Raw genomic sequence first — 19,447 nt, forward strand, 5'->3', positions numbered from 1 at the left:
AAAGAAAAAGCAAAGCTCAATAAAAAAAGAAAGTTGGGGAAAAGTAAGAATGATTGTGTTTATATGATTCTCTTAACTCAAGGGTTTTGTAATATAGAAAAACCAATTTTCTTGTTAGCCCAGCCACATTATAAGCCATTGAAAAGTCCTTGTGAGGATGCATGCTTGTGAATTTATTTGATTGTGGTTAAATGAAAGGCAAAGTCAATTCATGTGACATTGTGATAGTAGAGCGAATGAGTGATTACCTCTCATACACTTGTATTTGAGTGAAACACTTTACTTAGTGAGGAAATATTCCATGAGCACATGAACATCCATGCTTAGTTGATTGATCATTCATGAAAAATAGCATTTGTTAGATATTAAGTGACTTTGTGAACACTAAAGCATGTGTATGTCTTGATTGAAGTCTTTGTCCTGAGCTTAATTGAAGTTTTTACTTATCTTGAAAAGAGGATTTTTGAATGGTGTAAACCATTGTATTGATTGGTAGAAGATTGAGTTACATCTTGTTTGCTTGAGGACAAGCAAAGTTCTAAGTTTGGGGTTGTGATAACAGTTGAAAAACTGTTATTTTCATGCTTAAAATTGATAATAAAAGCAACCTTTAACACTTAGAAACTAGCTTGGAATCATGCTTTTGTTCATATTTTTGGAAATAAGAGAGCTGGACAGGTTTATGCTTGATTTCAGTGTTTTATGCAGGTTTTAAGGTGATTTTGGTGAAAGAAGTGAAGAAGGATAGAGATGGAATTAGAAAAGAACTCAAAAAGTACAAAAGGAGAAGCCGCAAGTACCGCTAAGTGGCAGTTTATCGCTGAGCGGCACTCAGGAACACCCGTTGGCTCCGTTGAGGGGTGAAAATGCAGCTGAGGGGAAAATTGACTTTGCGCTAGTACCGCTGAGCGACACTTTACCGTTGAGCGGTGGTATTTTGGGCTTAGGCCCACTTTTCTGTAATATTACGAATAATATATAAGCTTTAGGACTTCCTAGGGTTTGTATCTTTGGCTGGAGACGAAGCAAACACACACCTTTACACCCCTTGGAGGAAGATCTTGGATGCTAAGGCTACCTTCTCATCTTTCTAGGGTTCTATCTTTCATTCTTTCATTATTGTTCATCTAGTTTGACCATGAATATGTTGTGAAACTCTCATATATGGAATTTGTGTTTTATCATCTTATTTGAAGATACATGCTTTCTTTCATCATTAGTTAGGGTTTTTCCTCCTTGCTTAAAGCTTGCATTGTTTAACTCATTCAATGCCATGATTATTGATTTTGTCGATATGGGAACGTACGGGGAAATCTAGATCCGGGGAATTTCTCCGAATAGCATTTTGCCTAGACATAGGAATTTGAGGGTTGGTTGTCGTTAAGCTTCTGCACTTCAGAATTAATTATTAGGGATGCTAGGAGTTGTATGAACTCGTAATTAAGGATAGGCCTTCTTGCAAGGTGATTTAGAGAGTGGCATTAACATTGATGAAAAGAATGATGTATTCCTAAAGTATATGAGAGTGGGTAAGATGAAATTGATTATCCTAACAACATACTCATCCATCTAATTCATTAAAGTGTTTGATTTCCTCTTTTCCATTGATCAAATTCATGCATACATGTTTAATTATTGTCTTTTGCATTTAAAATCTACAATCAATTGTTCACAAGTCTTAAATAATCAACAAATCATATAACTAACTAACCAGAGTGGAGAAAAGTCAACCAGAGTGTAGAGAAAGGGCATTGAGCGCCAATTTCTTCTGTCTCACGCCTGAGCGCCACCGCTGAGCGTCAGTTTAGTGTCGCAACCATCGCTGGGCGCCCTAAGTGGGGCGCTGAGCACAAGTTTCGTGGGCTTGGACCCGTTTTCTGTTATTTTTATGTTCTTTTTAAGGACTTGCACGTCCTAGGGAATGTATCTCTTGATGGCATAAGCACGAAAACACACATTTTGCTCCTTTGGAGGAAGATTTGGGGATGCGGGAGTCTCCTCTTCAGTTTCTAGGGTTTTTCTATCTCTTCCATTCCATTGTTCATTAAGTTTCTCCATGATTATGGTGAACAACTTTATTTGTTGTTGGGGAAGATGTAACATCTAAACTCTCATGTATTGAATTGATTTTTATTATAAATGCTTTACTTGATTAATTGTTAGGGTTTTCCTTTACGCTCTATGCATTCTTTGTTTAACTCATTCAATTTCATGATTATTGATTTTGTCGATATGGACACATATGGGGAAATCTATAATTGGGGGAAATTCTCTCAAAAGCAATATTACCTAGACATATGGATAGGAGGGTTGGTTGCCTTTAAGCTTCTGTGCGAATGTAATGCATAATTAATTGCTGCGGATACAAGACATTGTGATCTAGTAACTAAGAGTAGGCTTTCTTCACCGAGACATCGGGTTTAAGGTAAATTAGAAAGTGGCATTAACATTTAATGAAGAAGTAGAATTATTATATCCATGAGAGTGGATAGGTGAAATCTAAACCCCAACAACATATTCATCTCATATTTTCAATATCATCCATTCACCCTCGTGTTTAGCCTCAATTGATCAAATTTGCATTCATGTTTATTTTCAATATCATCTAGGCGCCCTGCGACCTTTTTCAACCTTCTTCTCTTGATGATCTTGTGCTCCTAGTACAAATTTTCTGATTTTATCCTGCAGACACTAAAGAACACTGCACTAGAACACCCAATTAGCACTAAAAGATTAAAAAAATTAATAAATAAAAATATAAAAAGATAAAAAGATAAAAAGATAAAAAGATAAAAAGATAAAAAGATAAAATGATAAAAAGATAAAAAGATAAAAAGATAAAAAGATAAAAAGATAAAAAGATAAAAAGATAAAAAGATAAAAAGATATGTTTTTCGTCCCTTAAGTATCACACGATTTTGTTTTTAGTCCCTACTCAAAACTTTGATGGTTTTTAGTCCTTATAGTTTTGAAACTCTGACTATTAGTCCTTCAAATTGGACGGTGTTATGTTTTAGTAGATGTGGCAAACGACGATGCCACGTGAAATATCAGTTGCCCTCTTCACTCTCTACCACGTTGGAGGTTTAACTGTTGAACTGAGATTAAGTATGTTAAGTGTGCATTTCATTCAAGAGCACTTCGTCATCTGTTATAAATGAGATTTGAAGAAGTTGGGTTCTTCTTCGTCACTGCAATTGGGGGCAAAGAAAGCTAAGGTGGTATATCTGAAGGTTGGAGTTCGTGTTCTTGAGGAGGTAAGTTGATATGTTTTGTTTTGCTCTTCTTCGTGTGAATATAAGGATTGGGGATATAGGGTTTGGGTGGGCAGGAAAGCTGATGAAGGGATTTCTTTGTTGTAGTGAAATGAAAGGTGAGAGTGGAGGAAATGGTTGGACGCGAAGGTCAATTGGTTCGGGAAAGTCGCAAAGTTGTGGATCATCTTCATGGTTACCTTGTAAATTGTGTGGTTGTGGTGAAACATTGTTGGTTTTGAAGGCAACTACTGTGAAGAACAAAGGAAGATTATTTTATAGATGTAGAAATTGGGTAGTAAGTGATTAAATCTTTCATATCATGTGCTGAATTTTGAATTAATCTTGTGTTGTTTTGATTGCAGAGTAATTCAAGTTGTAATTACTTGAATGGCATGATGAAGGAGTTTCTGAAATTGAAGGAAGCTTTGAAAGAAAACATGAAGAACTTGAAATGTGTTTGGAAAATGAAAAACTTGTACTGGATCTAAGGAAGAAGAACGACAAGTTGAAAAGGAAATTAGAACAAGAGAAGAAAGTTGGGAAAATGATGTTGTTGTTGTTTGTCTTGTCATGGGCGTTAACAATTTTCTTTTGTATTATGTTTTTGTTGAAGATGAATTGTAATTAAGAATTATGGTTGAATAAAATGAGGTAGTTGAGTTTGTCTCGAAATTCTGCTTGACTAAATTCTCCAAATAACTTATTTTTTTTCCCTTTAACATTCCACTGTTACTATTACTGGTCTTTTGTTGTATGTTAATAAAGAAAACAATTGGCAGCATAAGAAAGTAGAAGTAGAGTATCTGTGAATGTGAACTTGGAATAAATAAAGTTAACTTGGCATAATGCAAAGATGGAATACAACAAGAAGCAGGATATAATATGAAGTGGTCCCATACTATTAAATAAGATAAGTTAAGTGGTCCCTTTCCACTACAAAAAATATTGTAATAACAGTACTAAAGTAAGTTAAATGGTCCCTTACAATTACATAGGATGGTAGATGTTAAAAGCAACCACTGTACCCACTACTATTGTTCCCTAAGTGGGTGACTGTAACTTACAAAATACATTAAAATAAACGCTTGGCTACAATAAATCTTCAATTGGTACTAGCTTGGGACCCTAGATGTTGTACAACCAGTAGTCGTGAGGATGTTCTTCTTCCACCTTGGTGACTTGATGCAGGTCCTGCTCCACTGCCACTTCTTCTTCCCCGTGTTGATGTTCCTCCTCCTTGGTGACTTGATGCAGGTCCTGCTCCACTGCCACTTCTTCTTCCCCTTGTTGATGTTGCTCCTCCTTGTGACGTTGATGGAGCTGGTTCTGCTTGAGAACCTCCTACAGTGGAAGTCGCCCTTGTGCTGCCAGATCCTCCTACACTTGAAGTGGCCCTTGTGTTCTGTAAATGGAAGTAAGCAACATTGAAATTATCATAGTGTAAATAAGTTTGAATGTGTAAATAAGTGAAGTTGTAAAAGAGTGATTTTGTACCTTTTTCTTTCCCCTTTTACATGTTCTTACATTATGACCAAATTCATTGCAGCTGCTACACTTCATAACAAGATTCTTCTTTGACAATTTTGTATGAGTCACATATTCATCAGTCTCCCTTCTTCTTAGTTTTTTAGGCCTCCCAGGGGGTGTTTTATAAATTGGAGGTAGTAGTGAACTTATGAATTTAAAACAGACTCTATTCAAAAAAATCCTTCTATATTTTAACAAAGAAAAAGGGTGAAAGATTTGGATTTTGCACCCTTTCAAAATGCTACAACCTCCATTCACAAAAATCCTTCTACATTTTAACAATCCTGCGGATCTTTTCATGGTTTGGTTTTCATTTTATTCGTATGTTTAGTGTTATTATGTTTTTCCTTTGTTTCGTTTCCATTTATAACCTACATAATAATGGACATCTTTTAGAAATCCTTCACATAATTTTACGTCGAATACTGAAGGAAAAGATGTCCCTATGTAATTCCCAATTAACGTGGACATCCCTCAGGTAATAGCACAAAGTTAATGCTCACAACGACTCCAATGCCTTTCACGTCGAAGCCCCCTAGAGTCAGACGTTCTACGGGAATTTAAAAAGGAAAAAGAAAAAAAAGTGCTACGTTTGCCTTCTGATAACGAATAACACGTCAGATGCCCAAGGAATCTGACTATTATTGTTGTAGTAAAAGAAAAAAGAATTAAACCAAAAAGACACTTTGGAAGTCTGAAGAAATTGAGATATATCATTTACGTAGTCTGTGTTTTATTATTGAAGCCCATTTCAGGCCCATATCAGGCCTTTCCCAACAGTAATTGTTTATGTAGACATCCATTTATAAAATTTCTTTTAACAACTCCAAGATTTCTTAATGTTAACTTGTAACAATTCCAAGGCCTTTCAAAATGCTACAACATTCATAAAATTCATAAACTCCTTCAAATCATTTCAAAAACAGACCCTACAGAGGACGTCAAATATTTTCAAAATAGACGTGTTATTGGAGGATAAAAAGGAAAAATAAAAAAAGATAAAAAAAAAAGGAACGACCAATGTCAGGCGTATTATGACGTTTTTTTGCAGAAATTATGTTTTTAATTTTTTGTTTTAAACCATCCGACAAAACAACTTCAAGAAAACTTAAAAAATGAATTATTCAAAAATGATCACACTGTGCAATTGTAACATCCCAAAATATAGTAATTACCATAGATTAGAATTAATTACAATTAACAGTTAAACATGCAGTCTTACACTATACACGAAAAATTAATACAAAGCCGAACGTTCTTACGTACAGGGCAAAATACCATGCAGCAGTGATTCAAAATTTAAAGACGAACGGTTTTACAAACTTTAACCGAACGTCCCAAAAGCTAACAGAAAACGACAGCTACCACTAACGAGCGCTCTAGGGCTCGACTTTCACCTCTACGTCAACCAGATTGGCGTCCTCCAAATTATCTTCTTCCAGCGCTTCTTCAAGCAACGCCTCCCCGTCTGCTCACATCCACACGGATGATCATTGCATAGACAAGACGAACGTTCAAGGACGAACGACAACACAAGGAAAAAGACACAGGGTAAGCTTAAGTAGTTTAATTCATACAACCCATATAACAATTTAACATAAGCAATTAACATACGAGACATATAACAATACATCAAAGCGTAAAATAAATCATCCAAACTCTCATAAGACTGACCGTCCGGACTGTATGAATCCATGTAACTACAGGCGTTCTTGCACTCGGGTGGTGTGGTAACTGGAAACACTCATCAGCTGCCACCCGAGGTTAGCCCTATCAGTCCAAAGTACTCAAGAGGACTAGGGCCTCCTACCATTCCCACACAGGACCTACTCCCCTCTACTTGAGGACGAGCACTCACGGAATATCAGGATGAACAGCCATCAGTAATTTTACCATGGTCATACTATACAACTCATCATATTCAAATCAGAGAGACGTTCCTCCTTGGAACGCTCGTTCAAATTCCAAACTCATAGTTTCATCTCATATATGGTTCGCACAATATATACTTCCCTCAACATCACATTTTCATTCTTAGTTCCACTTCCCTAAAAAGACGAGCGTTCAGACCCCTTCATAATGAGGACGAACGTCATCATGATGCCGAGAGACATTCGTTTCTGACAGAAGAAAAACGAACGTCTTTCCGAGGACGAACGTTGTTACTACTTGAATAAACTAAATGGACTGACTCTAGAACGATTTAACGGATACTTTGAATAATTTAATTTCAAGGACATTAGATTGAATCCAAGTGAATAAAACATCATAAGACTTTTAGATATTAAAACGGACACGAATTTATAAAAGGTACTACCCGCCAGTCAATGACCGAACGCGGTAGCGGATATAAAGTTACTGTTTGGACGAACGCTAATTAGCTTTATGGACGAACGCTATTTTCATTCAGGACGAACGCTATTATCGCTCGTTGAAATTTTACGGAAAAGGACGAGCGTTCGGTCTGAGACCGAGCGCCACTTAGGACGAACGCTCGATACAAGACCGAGAGCCCATTTGGACGAACGCTCAATAGATGACCGAACACTAATTAGAATGAACGCTCGATATAAGACCGAGCGTTACGAATCTGAGTTCAATTATTTAAAATCATTGGACACCACTAGGATGAGCCGAACGCTCAAACCTAGACTTTCACCAGAGGACGCTCGTTCTTAAGCCGAATCCTTTCCAAATGAAAGAACTCTTATTCTAAATCAATTTCAGGAAAAACCGAACGGTAGAAGACCGTTCGATGACGAGCGTGCATTATCAAAGTAAGGACTCTTATATTTTCCAGATTTTTCATCTACAATAACCTCACATTTTTCATACGATTCATAATCTTATAATTTATTCCCACCATAAATCTCATACATTACAGAATTCATATTATCATACATAACTTACAGAAATCATCCATTTTCCAATTCATACGTTTCAATCTCAACATACGGTTCATACAATATCACTCATACACAACCAGTACAACAGGGTTCATTCAATCACAGTTAAACATCATGCATTTCATACATCTAGTACACTTCATGCTGTCACGCACATTATACAGTATCAATTAAATTACTAAAGCTTCCCTTACCTGGATCAGTAGTGAACGAACGTCCTAACGTGAAAATCCGTGTTCGCCCAACTATCACTTCTATCCTCAGACTACTCAACTCTTGGAACTAAAATCAAACCAAAAATCAAAATTTGATTCAGAGACAGAGAATGCATGTAACCATATTTGGTTTTTGCATGAACCCTAATAATGAACAGCTAAGGGACGAACGTACCAGAATTCAAAACTGGAACTTGTTCGGTTTGATGGAAAGCTTACGGCGTCTGGATTGCTTCTACGGTCTCTGAAATTGGATCGGAGAAGAAGAAGGGAAGATATGGTAGAGAGAAGATGGAGGTTCTAGAGAGAAGGCAGGGAATTTGGAAGCAAAAGTTCGGGGAAGAAGATGAAGCATGCAGAGAAATGGGAGAGGGTTTTCCAGAAAAGTAATTTCTCTCCCCACGTAGGACGAACGTCCATTCGCCTGGTGCCACTTGGATTCCACTAACGTTTTCGAACGTTCTAAAGTGACACTTGGCAGATGCATGCAGAAAGAGTGTGAGTGCGTTTTAATTGCACTGCACGTGTGACGAGGGTGCATTAAATGGCGTCAAGAACGAGGGGTGGGGTTCGTTTCTTAAATTAAAATTTCTGGACAGGATTTGAGAGTAATAATTACGTGATTTGACAGGTGGTAGTGGTTAAATTTTCGAGACCTCACATTCTCCCTAACTAAAAAAAAATTTTGTCCTCGAAAATTAAAGCTTACCAGGAAATAGGTGAGGGTACAAGTCCTTCATGGCGTCTTCTATTTCCCAAGTACTGTCGCCCGTCTTCTCATCCCAAACTATCTTCACAAGACGGACGGCTTTTCCCTTGTAATACTTAGTACGAACGTCTTCAACACGAACTGGCTTCATCTCGAACGTTCGGTCTTGACGAAGACGAACGTCCTCGAGTTCCAATATGTGCGAGGGATTGGCTATGTATTTCCGAAGTTGGGAAACGTGAAATACAGGATGAAGGTTGGATAATTGAGGAGGTAAAGCTAGCTCGTACGCTATTGGGCCAATCTTCCTTAGTATTTGATAGGGTCCGACAAACTTCGGGGATAACTTCTTTGGTCGCATGGCTCTGCCGACTCCTGTGGTTGGATTAAGCCTAAGGAACACGTGATCACCAGTTTGAAACTCTAACGGTCTCCTCCTCCTGTCGGCATATGATTTCTGCCTGCTCCTTGACGTCTTCAATCTCTCTTGAATTAACTTCACCTTTTCCGTCGTTTGCTGTATGAGTTCGGGTCCACTCAATACGTTCTCTCCTTCTTGAAACCAGCAAAGTGGTGTGCGACACTTACGTCCATAAAGAGCCTCGAAAGGAGCCATACCAATGCTGGACTGGAAACTGTTGTTGTAGGTGAACTCTACTAACGGCAGTACCTCATCCCAGGCGCCCATGTGATCTAGGACGCACGTCCTCAGTAGGTCCTCGAGCGTCTGGATGGTCCTCTCAGATTGACCGTCCGTCTGCGTATGATACGCTGAACTCATTTGTAACTTGCTCCCCAATTCACCTTGCAGAGACTACCAGAACCGAGAGGTGAATCTCGTGTCTCGATCAGAAACTATGCTTGAAGGCACTCCATGTAGACGGACGATCTCTCGGATGTAAAGCTTAGCCAAGTTAGTCATGGACATCTTCAAGTTAACGGCCAGGAAGTGAGCGCTCTTAGTTAATCTATCCACGATCACCCAAATTGAGTCATAGTTTCTGACCGTACGCGGGAGGTGAGTCACAAAATCCATGGAGATGCTATCCCACTTCCACTCTGGAATCTCCAACTGTTGGAGTAGGCCGCCTGGTCGTTGGTGTTCCGCCTTAGCCCTTTGACAAGTCAAGCATGACGCTACAAAACGAGCGACATCACTTTTCATTCCAGGCCACCAGAACGAACTCCGAAGATCTTGGTACATCTTAGTCATACCAGGGTGTATGCTAAGACGACTATGATGTGCTTCCTCCAATATGATTCGCTTCAGTTCGCCATCATTAGGGACGCACGTTCTTCCCAGGTAACGCAACATGCCGTCCGTTCCCGCATTGAACTGCTTAGCTTGATCCGTACCGAGCGCGTTTAAAATCTTCACCAGCTCGTCATCCTCACATTGCTTCATCCAGATTCGGTCGAACACATCACTTGTTATTCTCAAGGTGCAGCATTTAATTTTGTTCGGCTCCAATTCAAACTGCAACCTTAGGTCTCTAAAGCTTTCCACCAGGTTGAGTTCTTTCACCATCATAGCTGAAACATGAACCGAATTCTGATGGACAAATTTATGATCACCAAAATATGATGTCACAAACTTGTTTTTCAATCGGCAAGTATGACCGAATCGTTCAAGTAATAAACTTGGTAAGACCAAGTATCGTTCTTCCCAAAGGACTCACGGCCTAGTTTAGTTGTTTGGTTTCTTGATTAACTAAGACTTAAAGACGAAATATTTGGATTTTAATATGCAAGACAAAAAAATAAACATGTATGCATGAAGTTTGATCAATGGCAAAGACGAAAGATAAACACTTTCAATGAAATATATGAATAAATATGTTGTTGGGGGTCAATTTCATCTCATCCACTCTCATACATTTTAGGAACTCAACATTCAAATCATCATTGTTAATGCCACTCTCTAAAGTACCATTCTAGATGGCTTCTCCCTAATCACGAGTTCATACAATTCCTACCATTCCTAATGATTAGTTCATAAGTGCAGGAGCTTAACGACAACCAATATAATATTGGGAGAAATTCCCCGGATCTAGACTTCCCCGTACGTGCCCGTATCGACAAAACCAATGATCATGCATTGAATGAGTTAAACTATGCAAGCATTAAGCAAAGAGGAAAAACCCTAACTAATGATGAAAGAAAGCATAAATCTTAGATTAAGATGCAAGCATAAATTCCATATATGAGAGCTTCAAGAGATTACATTGATTCCCCAACAAACATACAAGGTTTAGTTCACCATATTCATGGTGAACCTCGATGAATTACAATGAAAGTATGAAAGGATAAACCCTAAAAAGGTGAAGAGGTAGCCTGAGCATCCAAGATCCTCCTTCAAAGGGGTGGAAGAGAGAGTGTTTGCCTCCGTTCTGCCAAAGATGCCTAACCCTAGGAAACCCTAAGGCTTATATATCATTCGTAAATTACAAAATTTTAGGTCCAAGCCCATTAAAGTGCCGCTCAGCGGTAAACTACCGCTCAGCGGTAAGTGCGTCAGCTCGGTTCTTCCCCTCAGCGGCCATTTTGGCCCTCAGCGGTCCTCCCGTGAGCTTCTGAGTGCCGCTCAGCGGTAAACTGCCGCTGAGCGGCAGTTGCGGCTTCTCTTTTTGCACTCTTTGATTCCTTTTTTGATTCCCTCTCTCTCATTCTTCACTTCTTTCACTAAATTCACCTTAAAATCTGCACAAAAACACTGAAATCAAGCATAAACCTGTCCAGCTCTCTTATTTCTGAAAATATGGATAAAAGTATGATTTTAAGCTAGTTTCTAAGTCTAAAGGTTGCTTTTAGTATCAATTTTAAGCATGAAAATAACAGTTTTTCAACTGTTATCAACTTCCTGCTTAGTGCGTCCGCCACTACGTTAGCCTTTCCCGGATGGTAAAGTAACTCAAATTCATAATCTTTTAAAAACTCAAGCCACCTCCTTTGCCTCATGTTTAACTCCTTTTGATCGAAGAGGTACTTGAGACTCTTGTGGTCACTGAAAACCTGAAAGGTCGCCCCGTACAGATGATGTCTCCAAATCTTTAGGGCAAACACGACTGCTGCCAACTCTAAGTCGTGTGTGGGGTAATTCTTCTCGTGAATTTTTAGTTGTCGAGAGGCGTACGCCACTGCTCGTCTCTCTTGCATCAGTACACAGCCCAAACCTTGATGAGAGGCATCGCAGTAGACTTCGAATGGTTTGGCAGTGTCTGGAATCACTAAAACCGGAGCGCTCGTCAACTTCAGCTTAAGCTCCTGGAAACTCTCTTCACACCGATCGGTCCAAGCGAACGGGTGATCCTTGCGCGTGACCAACGAAGTAGCCTGCAAGACCAACGAAGCTACGCACTTCAGTAACCGAACGCGGACTCGCCCACTCCAAAACCGCTCGTACCTTTGACGGGTCCATAGAAATTCCTTCGGCTGACACAACATGCCCCAAGAACTGCACGCTCTTCATCCAAAATTCACACTTCGACAGCTTGGCGTACAATTCCTTCTCCTTCAACACTCCCAGTACGACCCGCAAATGTTCCTCATGCTCTTCATGGCTCTTGGAGTAAATCAGGATGTCATCAATGAAGACCACTACGAACTTGTCCAGGTAGGGTCGGAATATCCGATTCATGTAATCCATGAAGATCGCTGGCGCGTTCGTTACTCCGAACGGCATTACCACATACTCATAATGCCCGTAACGAGACCTAAAGGCTGTCTTCTGAATGTCACCTTCCTTCACCCGTATTTGATGATAGCCCGAACGTAAGTCAATCTTTGAGAATACGCTCGCTCCCTGCAATTGATCCAGCAGATCGTCAATACGCGGAAGTGGATACTTGTTCTTAATAGTAAGCTTATTAAGCTGTCGGTAGTCAATGCAAAGCCTGGAACTGCCATCCTTCTTCTTTACTAACAACACAGGCGCTCCCCACGGCGATACGCTCGGCCTGATGAACTGCTTGTCCATTAATTCTTCTATCTGCTTCTTAAGCTCAACCAACTCAGCAGGCGACATTCTATAAGGTTGAACCGAGATTGGCGCTGCCGTCGTCACCAGGTCGATTGTAAATTCAACCTCACGAACAGGAGGCAGTCTTGGTATCTCGTCTGGAAAGACTTCAGGAAATTCTTCTATGACCGATCGTCCTCCATACGGCTCATCTTGTGACGATCGTCCCCACTTCACTCCTTCCATTTCCTCATCTGAGTGCGTCATTATCAGGAAGCAGTAGGCGCCCTCTACGATATCCTCCTTCAGCTGACCGAGTGTCACTGATAACTCCTCTTCCCCTTCATCTAGAAAGACTAATTCCTTCTTACCACAGTCTATGAGAATGCGATTGGTGGCCAACCAATCCATCCCCAAAATCACCTCTAAGCCTTGAAGAGGCAAGCATATGAGATTGACTTTGAATCTACGCCCCTCAACTTCTATAGTACATCTAAAGCAACCAGTAGATGTTCTAATCCCACCAGTCACTGGGGTTGACACCACCAAGTCGAACTGTAATTCACTCTCCACTAACCCCAGCCTCTCAACGCACGCCTTCGAGATGAAGGAATGTGTTGCCCCCGAATCATATAACACGCAGCAAGGTTTTCCAAACAGCAAACAATTACCGATGATGAGTGTACCTGAACTAGCAGCTTCAGCACCCGTGATAGCATACACTCGTCCAACTGCCTGTGCACGTCCTCCCCTACCTTGCTGTGTTCTTCCAGCGTTCGGTGGTCTTGCTACCGCACGGCCTCCCATATTACACTCCTGATCCGAGTGTCCGCTCCTTCTGCATTTAGTGCAGTATTTTCCCCCACTCAGTTGAGGACAAGCCCACCTAAAGTGCGGTCCTCCACACTGGAAACATGCCAAACTCCTTAGCTGTCCAGACTGGCCGACAGTAGCCAAGGCTTGGGATCCACCAGAGGATTGGCCTGGACGAACGTACGGGGGTCGTCTTACAGTAGAGTTATTCCTTGCTAACACCGGCCCCCTGCTCAACTGTTGCTTCTTCTGTTGCTCGGCCTCAGCAACGTTCTTCTCCAATACCTTTGCCCTCTCAACCATAGCAGGAAACGATCTAATGCACAAGCTGGATATCAATACCTTCAAGTCGCTCCTCAGCCCGTTTTCAAACTTCCTGCATTGCCATTCTTCGCTCGTAGCCATGGTGTTAAAACGGACCAAATGCTTGAATCTATTAGTATATTCTGATACCGACATTCCCCCTTGCACCAATTGTAGAAACTCCACTTCTTTAGCATAACGTACGCTGTCCGGGAAGTACTCTTCGTAGAATTTCGTCCTGAAAACTGCCCAATTCACGGGACTATGAGCGTCCGTCAAGATCGCCTTCATGCTCGTCCACCAGTGACTTGCTTCACCAGTCAGCAAGTATTCAGTAAATGCCAAACGGCTATCGTCCGGACATCTCTTAGCATTGTAAATCCGCTCCATATCCCTGAGCCACTGATCCGCTTCATCCGGAAGACCTTTCCTACTGAACTTGGCCGGATGGTGTTGGAGAAAGCTTTCTAAACTCCATTCAGCAGTAGGCGGGGCAGCGTTAGAAGAGGACGCTCCTGCCGCGCCCCTGGTTGCAGCCAATATCTCCATTAACTGCCGCTGCGTCGCCTCAGAGTTGGATCGAGAGGCTTCCAGACTCTGCATAGCTGCCTAATTTTGCTGCATCAGTGTAGCGTTCTGCTCCATAAGGGTGGTATTTTGCTGTTGAAGCCTGTCGATCACTGTCTCCAACAACCTAGCGCTGTTGGACGTATCCGGTTCATTGGGTTGAGGTGGCGGAGGAATTCTAGGTGCCATGTATTCTCTGGACACAGAGAAAACGAACGTTAGTAATGTTCAAAGAGTTGAGAATTAACTCATTCAAACACATATTAAGCACACAACAAAAACGTAGTGCACTCATAATCCTACAGTGTCCTTCAAAAGAACAAAACTGCTCTGATACCACTAATGTAACATCCCAAAATATAGTAATTACCATAGATTAGAATTAATTACAATTAATAGTTAAACATGCAGTCTTACACTATACACGAAAAATTAATACAAAGCCGAACGTTCTTACGTACAGGGCAAAATACCATGCAGCAGTGATTCAAAATTTAAAGACGAACGGTTTTACAAACTTTAACCGAACGTCCCAAAAGCTAACAGAAAACGACAGCTACCACTAACGAGCGCTCTAGGGCTCGGCTTTCACCTCTACGTCAACCAGATTGGCGTCCTCCAAATTATCTTCTTCCAGCGCTTCTTCAAGCAACGCCTCCCCATCTGCTCACATCCACACGGATGATCATTGCATAGACAAGACGAACGTTCAAGGACGAACGACAACACAAGGAAAAAGACACAGGGTAAGCTTAAGTAGTTTAATTCATACAACCCATATAACAATTTAACATAAGCAATTAACATACGAGACATATAACAATACATCAAAGCGTAAAATAAATCATCCAAACTCTCATAAGACCGACCGTCCGGACTGTATGAATCCATGTAACTACAGGCGTTCTTGCACTCGGGTGGTGTGGTAACTGGAAACACTCATCAGCTGCCACCCGAGGTTAGCCCTATCAGTCCAAAGTACTCAAGAGGACTAGGGCCTCCTGCCATTCCCACACAGGACCTACTCCCCTCTACTTGAGGACGAGCACTCACGGAATATCAGGATGAACAGCCATCAGTAATTTTACCATGGTCATACTATACAACTCATCATATTCAAATCAGAGAGACGTTCCTCCTTGGAACGCTCGTTCAAATTCCAAACTCATAGTTTCATCTCATATATGGTTCGCACAATATATACTTCCCTCAACATCACATTTTCATTCTTAGTTCCACTTCCCTAAAAAGACGAGCGTTCAGACCCCTTCATAATGAGGACGAACGTCATCATGATGCCGAGAGACATTCGTTTCTGACAGAAGAAAAACGAACGTCTTTCCGAGGACGAACGTTGTTACTACTTGAATCAACTAAATGGACTGACTCTAGAACGATTTAACTGATACTTAGAATAATTTAATTTCAAGGACATTAGATTGAATCCAAGTGAATAAAACATCATAAGACTTTTAGATATTAAAACGGACACGAATTTATAAAAGGTACTACCCGCCAGTCAATGACCGAACGCGGTAGCGGATATAAAGTTACTGTTTGGACGAACGCTAATTAGCTTTATGGACGAACGCTATTTTCATTCAGGACGAACGCTATTATCGCTCGTTGAAATTTTACGGAAAAGGACGAGTGTTCGGTCTGAGACCGAGCGCCACTTAGGACGAACGCTCGATACAAGACCGAGAGCCCATTTGGACGAACGCTCAGTAGATGACCGAACACTAATTAGATCGAACGCTCGATATAAGACCGAGCGTTACGAATCTGAGTTCAATTATTTAAAATCATTGGACACCACTAGGATGAGCCGAACGCTCAAACCTAGACTTTCACCAGAGGACGCTCGTTCTTAAGCCGAATCCTTTCCAAATGAAAGAACTCTTATTCTAAATCAATTTCAGGAAAAATCGAACGGTAGAAGACCGTTCGATGACGAGCGTGCATTATCAAAGTAAGGACTCTTATATTTTCCAGATTTTTCATCTACAATAACCTCACATTTTTCATACGATTCATAATCTTATAATTTATTCCCACCATAAATCTCATACATTACAGAATTCATATTATCATACATAACTTACAGAAATCATCCATTTTCCAATTCATACGTTTCAATCTCAACATACGGTTCATACAATATCACTCATACACAACCAGTACAACAGGGTTCATTCAATCACAGTTAAACATCATGCATTTCATACATCTAGTACACTTCATGCTGTCACGCACATTATACAGTATCAATTAAATTACTAAAGCTTCCCTTACCTGGATCAGTAGTGAACGAACGTCCTAATGTGAAAATCCGTGTTCGCCTAACTATCACTTCTATCCTCAGACTACTCAACTCTTGGAACTAAAATCAAACCAAAAATCAAAATTTGATTCAGAGACAGAGAATGCATGTAACCATATTTGGTTTTTGCATGAACCCTAATAATGAACAGCTAAGGGACGAACGTACCAGAATTCAAAACTGGAACTTGTTCGGTTTGATGGAAAGCTTACGGCGTCTGGATTGCTTCTACGGTCTCTGAAATTGGATCGGAGAAGAAGAAGGTAAGATATGGTAGAGAGAAGATGGAGGTTCTAGAGAGAAGGCAGGGAATTTGGAAGCAAAAGTTCGGGGAAGAAGATGAAGCATGCAGAGAAATGGGAGAGGGTTTTCCAAAAAAGTAATTTCTCTCCCCACGTAGGACGAACGTCCATTCGCCTGGTGCCACTTGGATTCCACTAACGTTTTCGAACGTTCTAAAGTGACACTTGGCAGATGCATGCAGAAAGAGTGTGAGTGCGTTTTAATTGCACTGCACGTGTGACGAGGGTGCATTAAATGGCGTCAAGAACGAGGGGTGGGGTTCGTTTCTTAAATTAAAATTTCTGGACAGGATTTGAGAGTAATAATTACGTGATTTGACAGGTGGCAGTGGTTAAATTTTCGAGACCTCACAGCAATTGTATAGATTTAAGCATTATATTTATAGAGTCAATTCAAAACCTCTGGTAACAGCAAAAAAAGAATAGTCACAAACCTTTCACATCGAAGTCCCTAGAGTTCGACGTTCTATGAGAATTTAATAAGGAAAAAGAAAAAAAAGGAACGACCTTTGCCTTGGGACTGCCTTTTATTATTGAAGCCAAAGGTCACCCCACATCAGGCCTTTCCCAACAGTCATTCTTTTTTTCTATAAATACAGTTTTGGAGCCTTACATAACCTGTAGACATCCATTTATAAAATTTCTGCTATGAACTCCATCTGTTAATTTTTTTTCTTTGTGTTTTCTGTTATCTCCTTCAAGGACACAAAAAGGATTAAAGGAGTATAGAAAACCAAAGGAAAAGTTTGATAGATTTGGATTTCGCATCTTTTCAAAACGCTACTCCTCCTTCACTAAACTACAGAACTTCCGTAAACAAATTCATATTAACTTTTTCCGTTGGTTTGTTATCAATTCCTCTACTAAACGAAGAACTTTTTTTGTTAACGATGAAGGCATGGTAGCAAACCAACGAAAAATGTTAACACTTATGAATTTAAAAGAGACTCTATTCAAAAAAATCCTTTTACATTTTAACAAAGAAAAATGTTGAAAGACTTAGATTTTGCACCCTTTCAAAACGCTACAACCTCCATTCACAAGAATCTTTCTACATTTTAATAATCCCACGGATCTTTTCGTGGTTTGATTTTCATTTTTTTCCTATGATTAGTGTTAATATGTTTTTCCTTTGTTTCGTTTCCATTTATGAACCTACTGATAATAGTTGAAAAACTGTTATTTTTATACTTAAAATTGACTTCAATTACAACCTTTATGACTTAGAAATTAGCTTGAACTCATGATTTTGTTGAATTATTTAAAATAACAGAGTTGGACAGATTTTATGCTTGATTTCCTTGTTTTTGCAGGTTTTGAGATGAATTTGATGAAAGAAGTGAAGTAGGAAAGAGATGGAGACAGAAAAGGACACAAAAAGTGCAAAAGAAGAGAATCAGCAAGTACCGCTCAGCGCTAATTACCGCTGAGCGACACTTTTTAGTACCCGTTGGCACCGCTGAGTGGAAAAGTACGCTGAGGGGAAGAAGTGAAAAGCGCTACTATCGCTGAGTGGCACTTTTCTAGGCTTGGGCCTACTTTTCTGTATTTTTTAGAATAGTATATAAGCTTTAGGACGTCCTAGGGTTTGTATCTTTGGCTGAAACGAAGCAAAAACGCGCTTTTTCACCCCTTGGAGGAGGATTTTGGATGCTAAGGCTCCCTGATAGGCTATCGTTGAAGCTATCAAATTAATACTACTTTTCTAGGCAACTTCAGTATTGCCAAGTAGTATTTAAGACAGTAGATAGGGTTAACATAACCTTGAGTCGTCTCCCAACGAACACGGAATTGCTTTCGAATATCTGACTCTTATGAATGTTATGAAATGCTTATGAATAAAAGTAATGGTTGAAGACTGTTTAAAGAATAAATAAGAAACTTAAAAACAGTTATGATGAAATAGGGTAATTGCACTGCTTTTCCAAGATAGATTCATCATCGGTTATTCACAGATAATTGTTCAATTGATTATTATTTAAGTTTCAAATTAATTAAAGTACATTGTTAATTAATTTGAGGGCGATCATGCACTTAACCCAAGTAAATTATCAATCAAATGCAAAACCTTACTAGATTATTCATAATAAATTCAACCAAAGTACATTCTCAATCAAATTCTATTGTGTTTAATCATGTCTATTCTTATTCACAATAAATTCAACCAAAGTACATTCTCAATCAAATTCTATTGTGTTTAATCATGTCTATTCTTAAATCTCCTAACCAAATTAAAAGTTAATCAATCAAAGTAAATTCTCAATTGATTATAGTTGAAATTATTACTAATCAATCAAAGTACATTCTCAATTGATAGTTAAAACCATTTAATCATATGAAAGTTCCTAAATTAAATCAAGGTAGATTCTATATTTAAACCTAGAAACCCTAAAACTCATATAATCAATATTCATGTAGATTCAAACACATTATGATGCAAAAATCTTTGCTTTTAACAAGATAGAGAGATGAAAGACATAGAGAGAACAACTTAAATCAATAACCAAAGTAAACAATTGCATTAACTCAATCTAACCTCAGAATCCATAATGGAATTACAGCAGAAT

At 39.6% G+C, this 19,447-nt stretch overlaps 1 protein-coding gene across 1 annotated transcript; it reads right to left on the reverse strand.

Moving 5' to 3' along the window:
• Positions 1–11,891: 11,891 nt before the first annotated feature.
• On the reverse strand, positions 11,892–14,291 carry LOC128196232 (uncharacterized). The gene is made up of 2 exons (XM_052876472.1): positions 13,259–14,291; positions 11,892–13,102 (listed from the first exon to the last, which is right to left on the reverse strand). Exons 1-2 carry the CDS (start codon positions 14,289–14,291, stop codon positions 11,892–11,894), a joined length of 2,244 nt encoding a protein of 747 aa, XP_052732432.1.
• Positions 14,292–19,447: the final 5,156 nt, after the last annotated feature.

This window comes from Vigna angularis, chromosome 4 (genome assembly GCF_016808095.1).
Source record: "Vigna angularis cultivar LongXiaoDou No.4 chromosome 4, ASM1680809v1, whole genome shotgun sequence".
In the NCBI taxonomy this organism is placed as follows: Eukaryota; Viridiplantae; Streptophyta; class Magnoliopsida; order Fabales; family Fabaceae; genus Vigna; species Vigna angularis.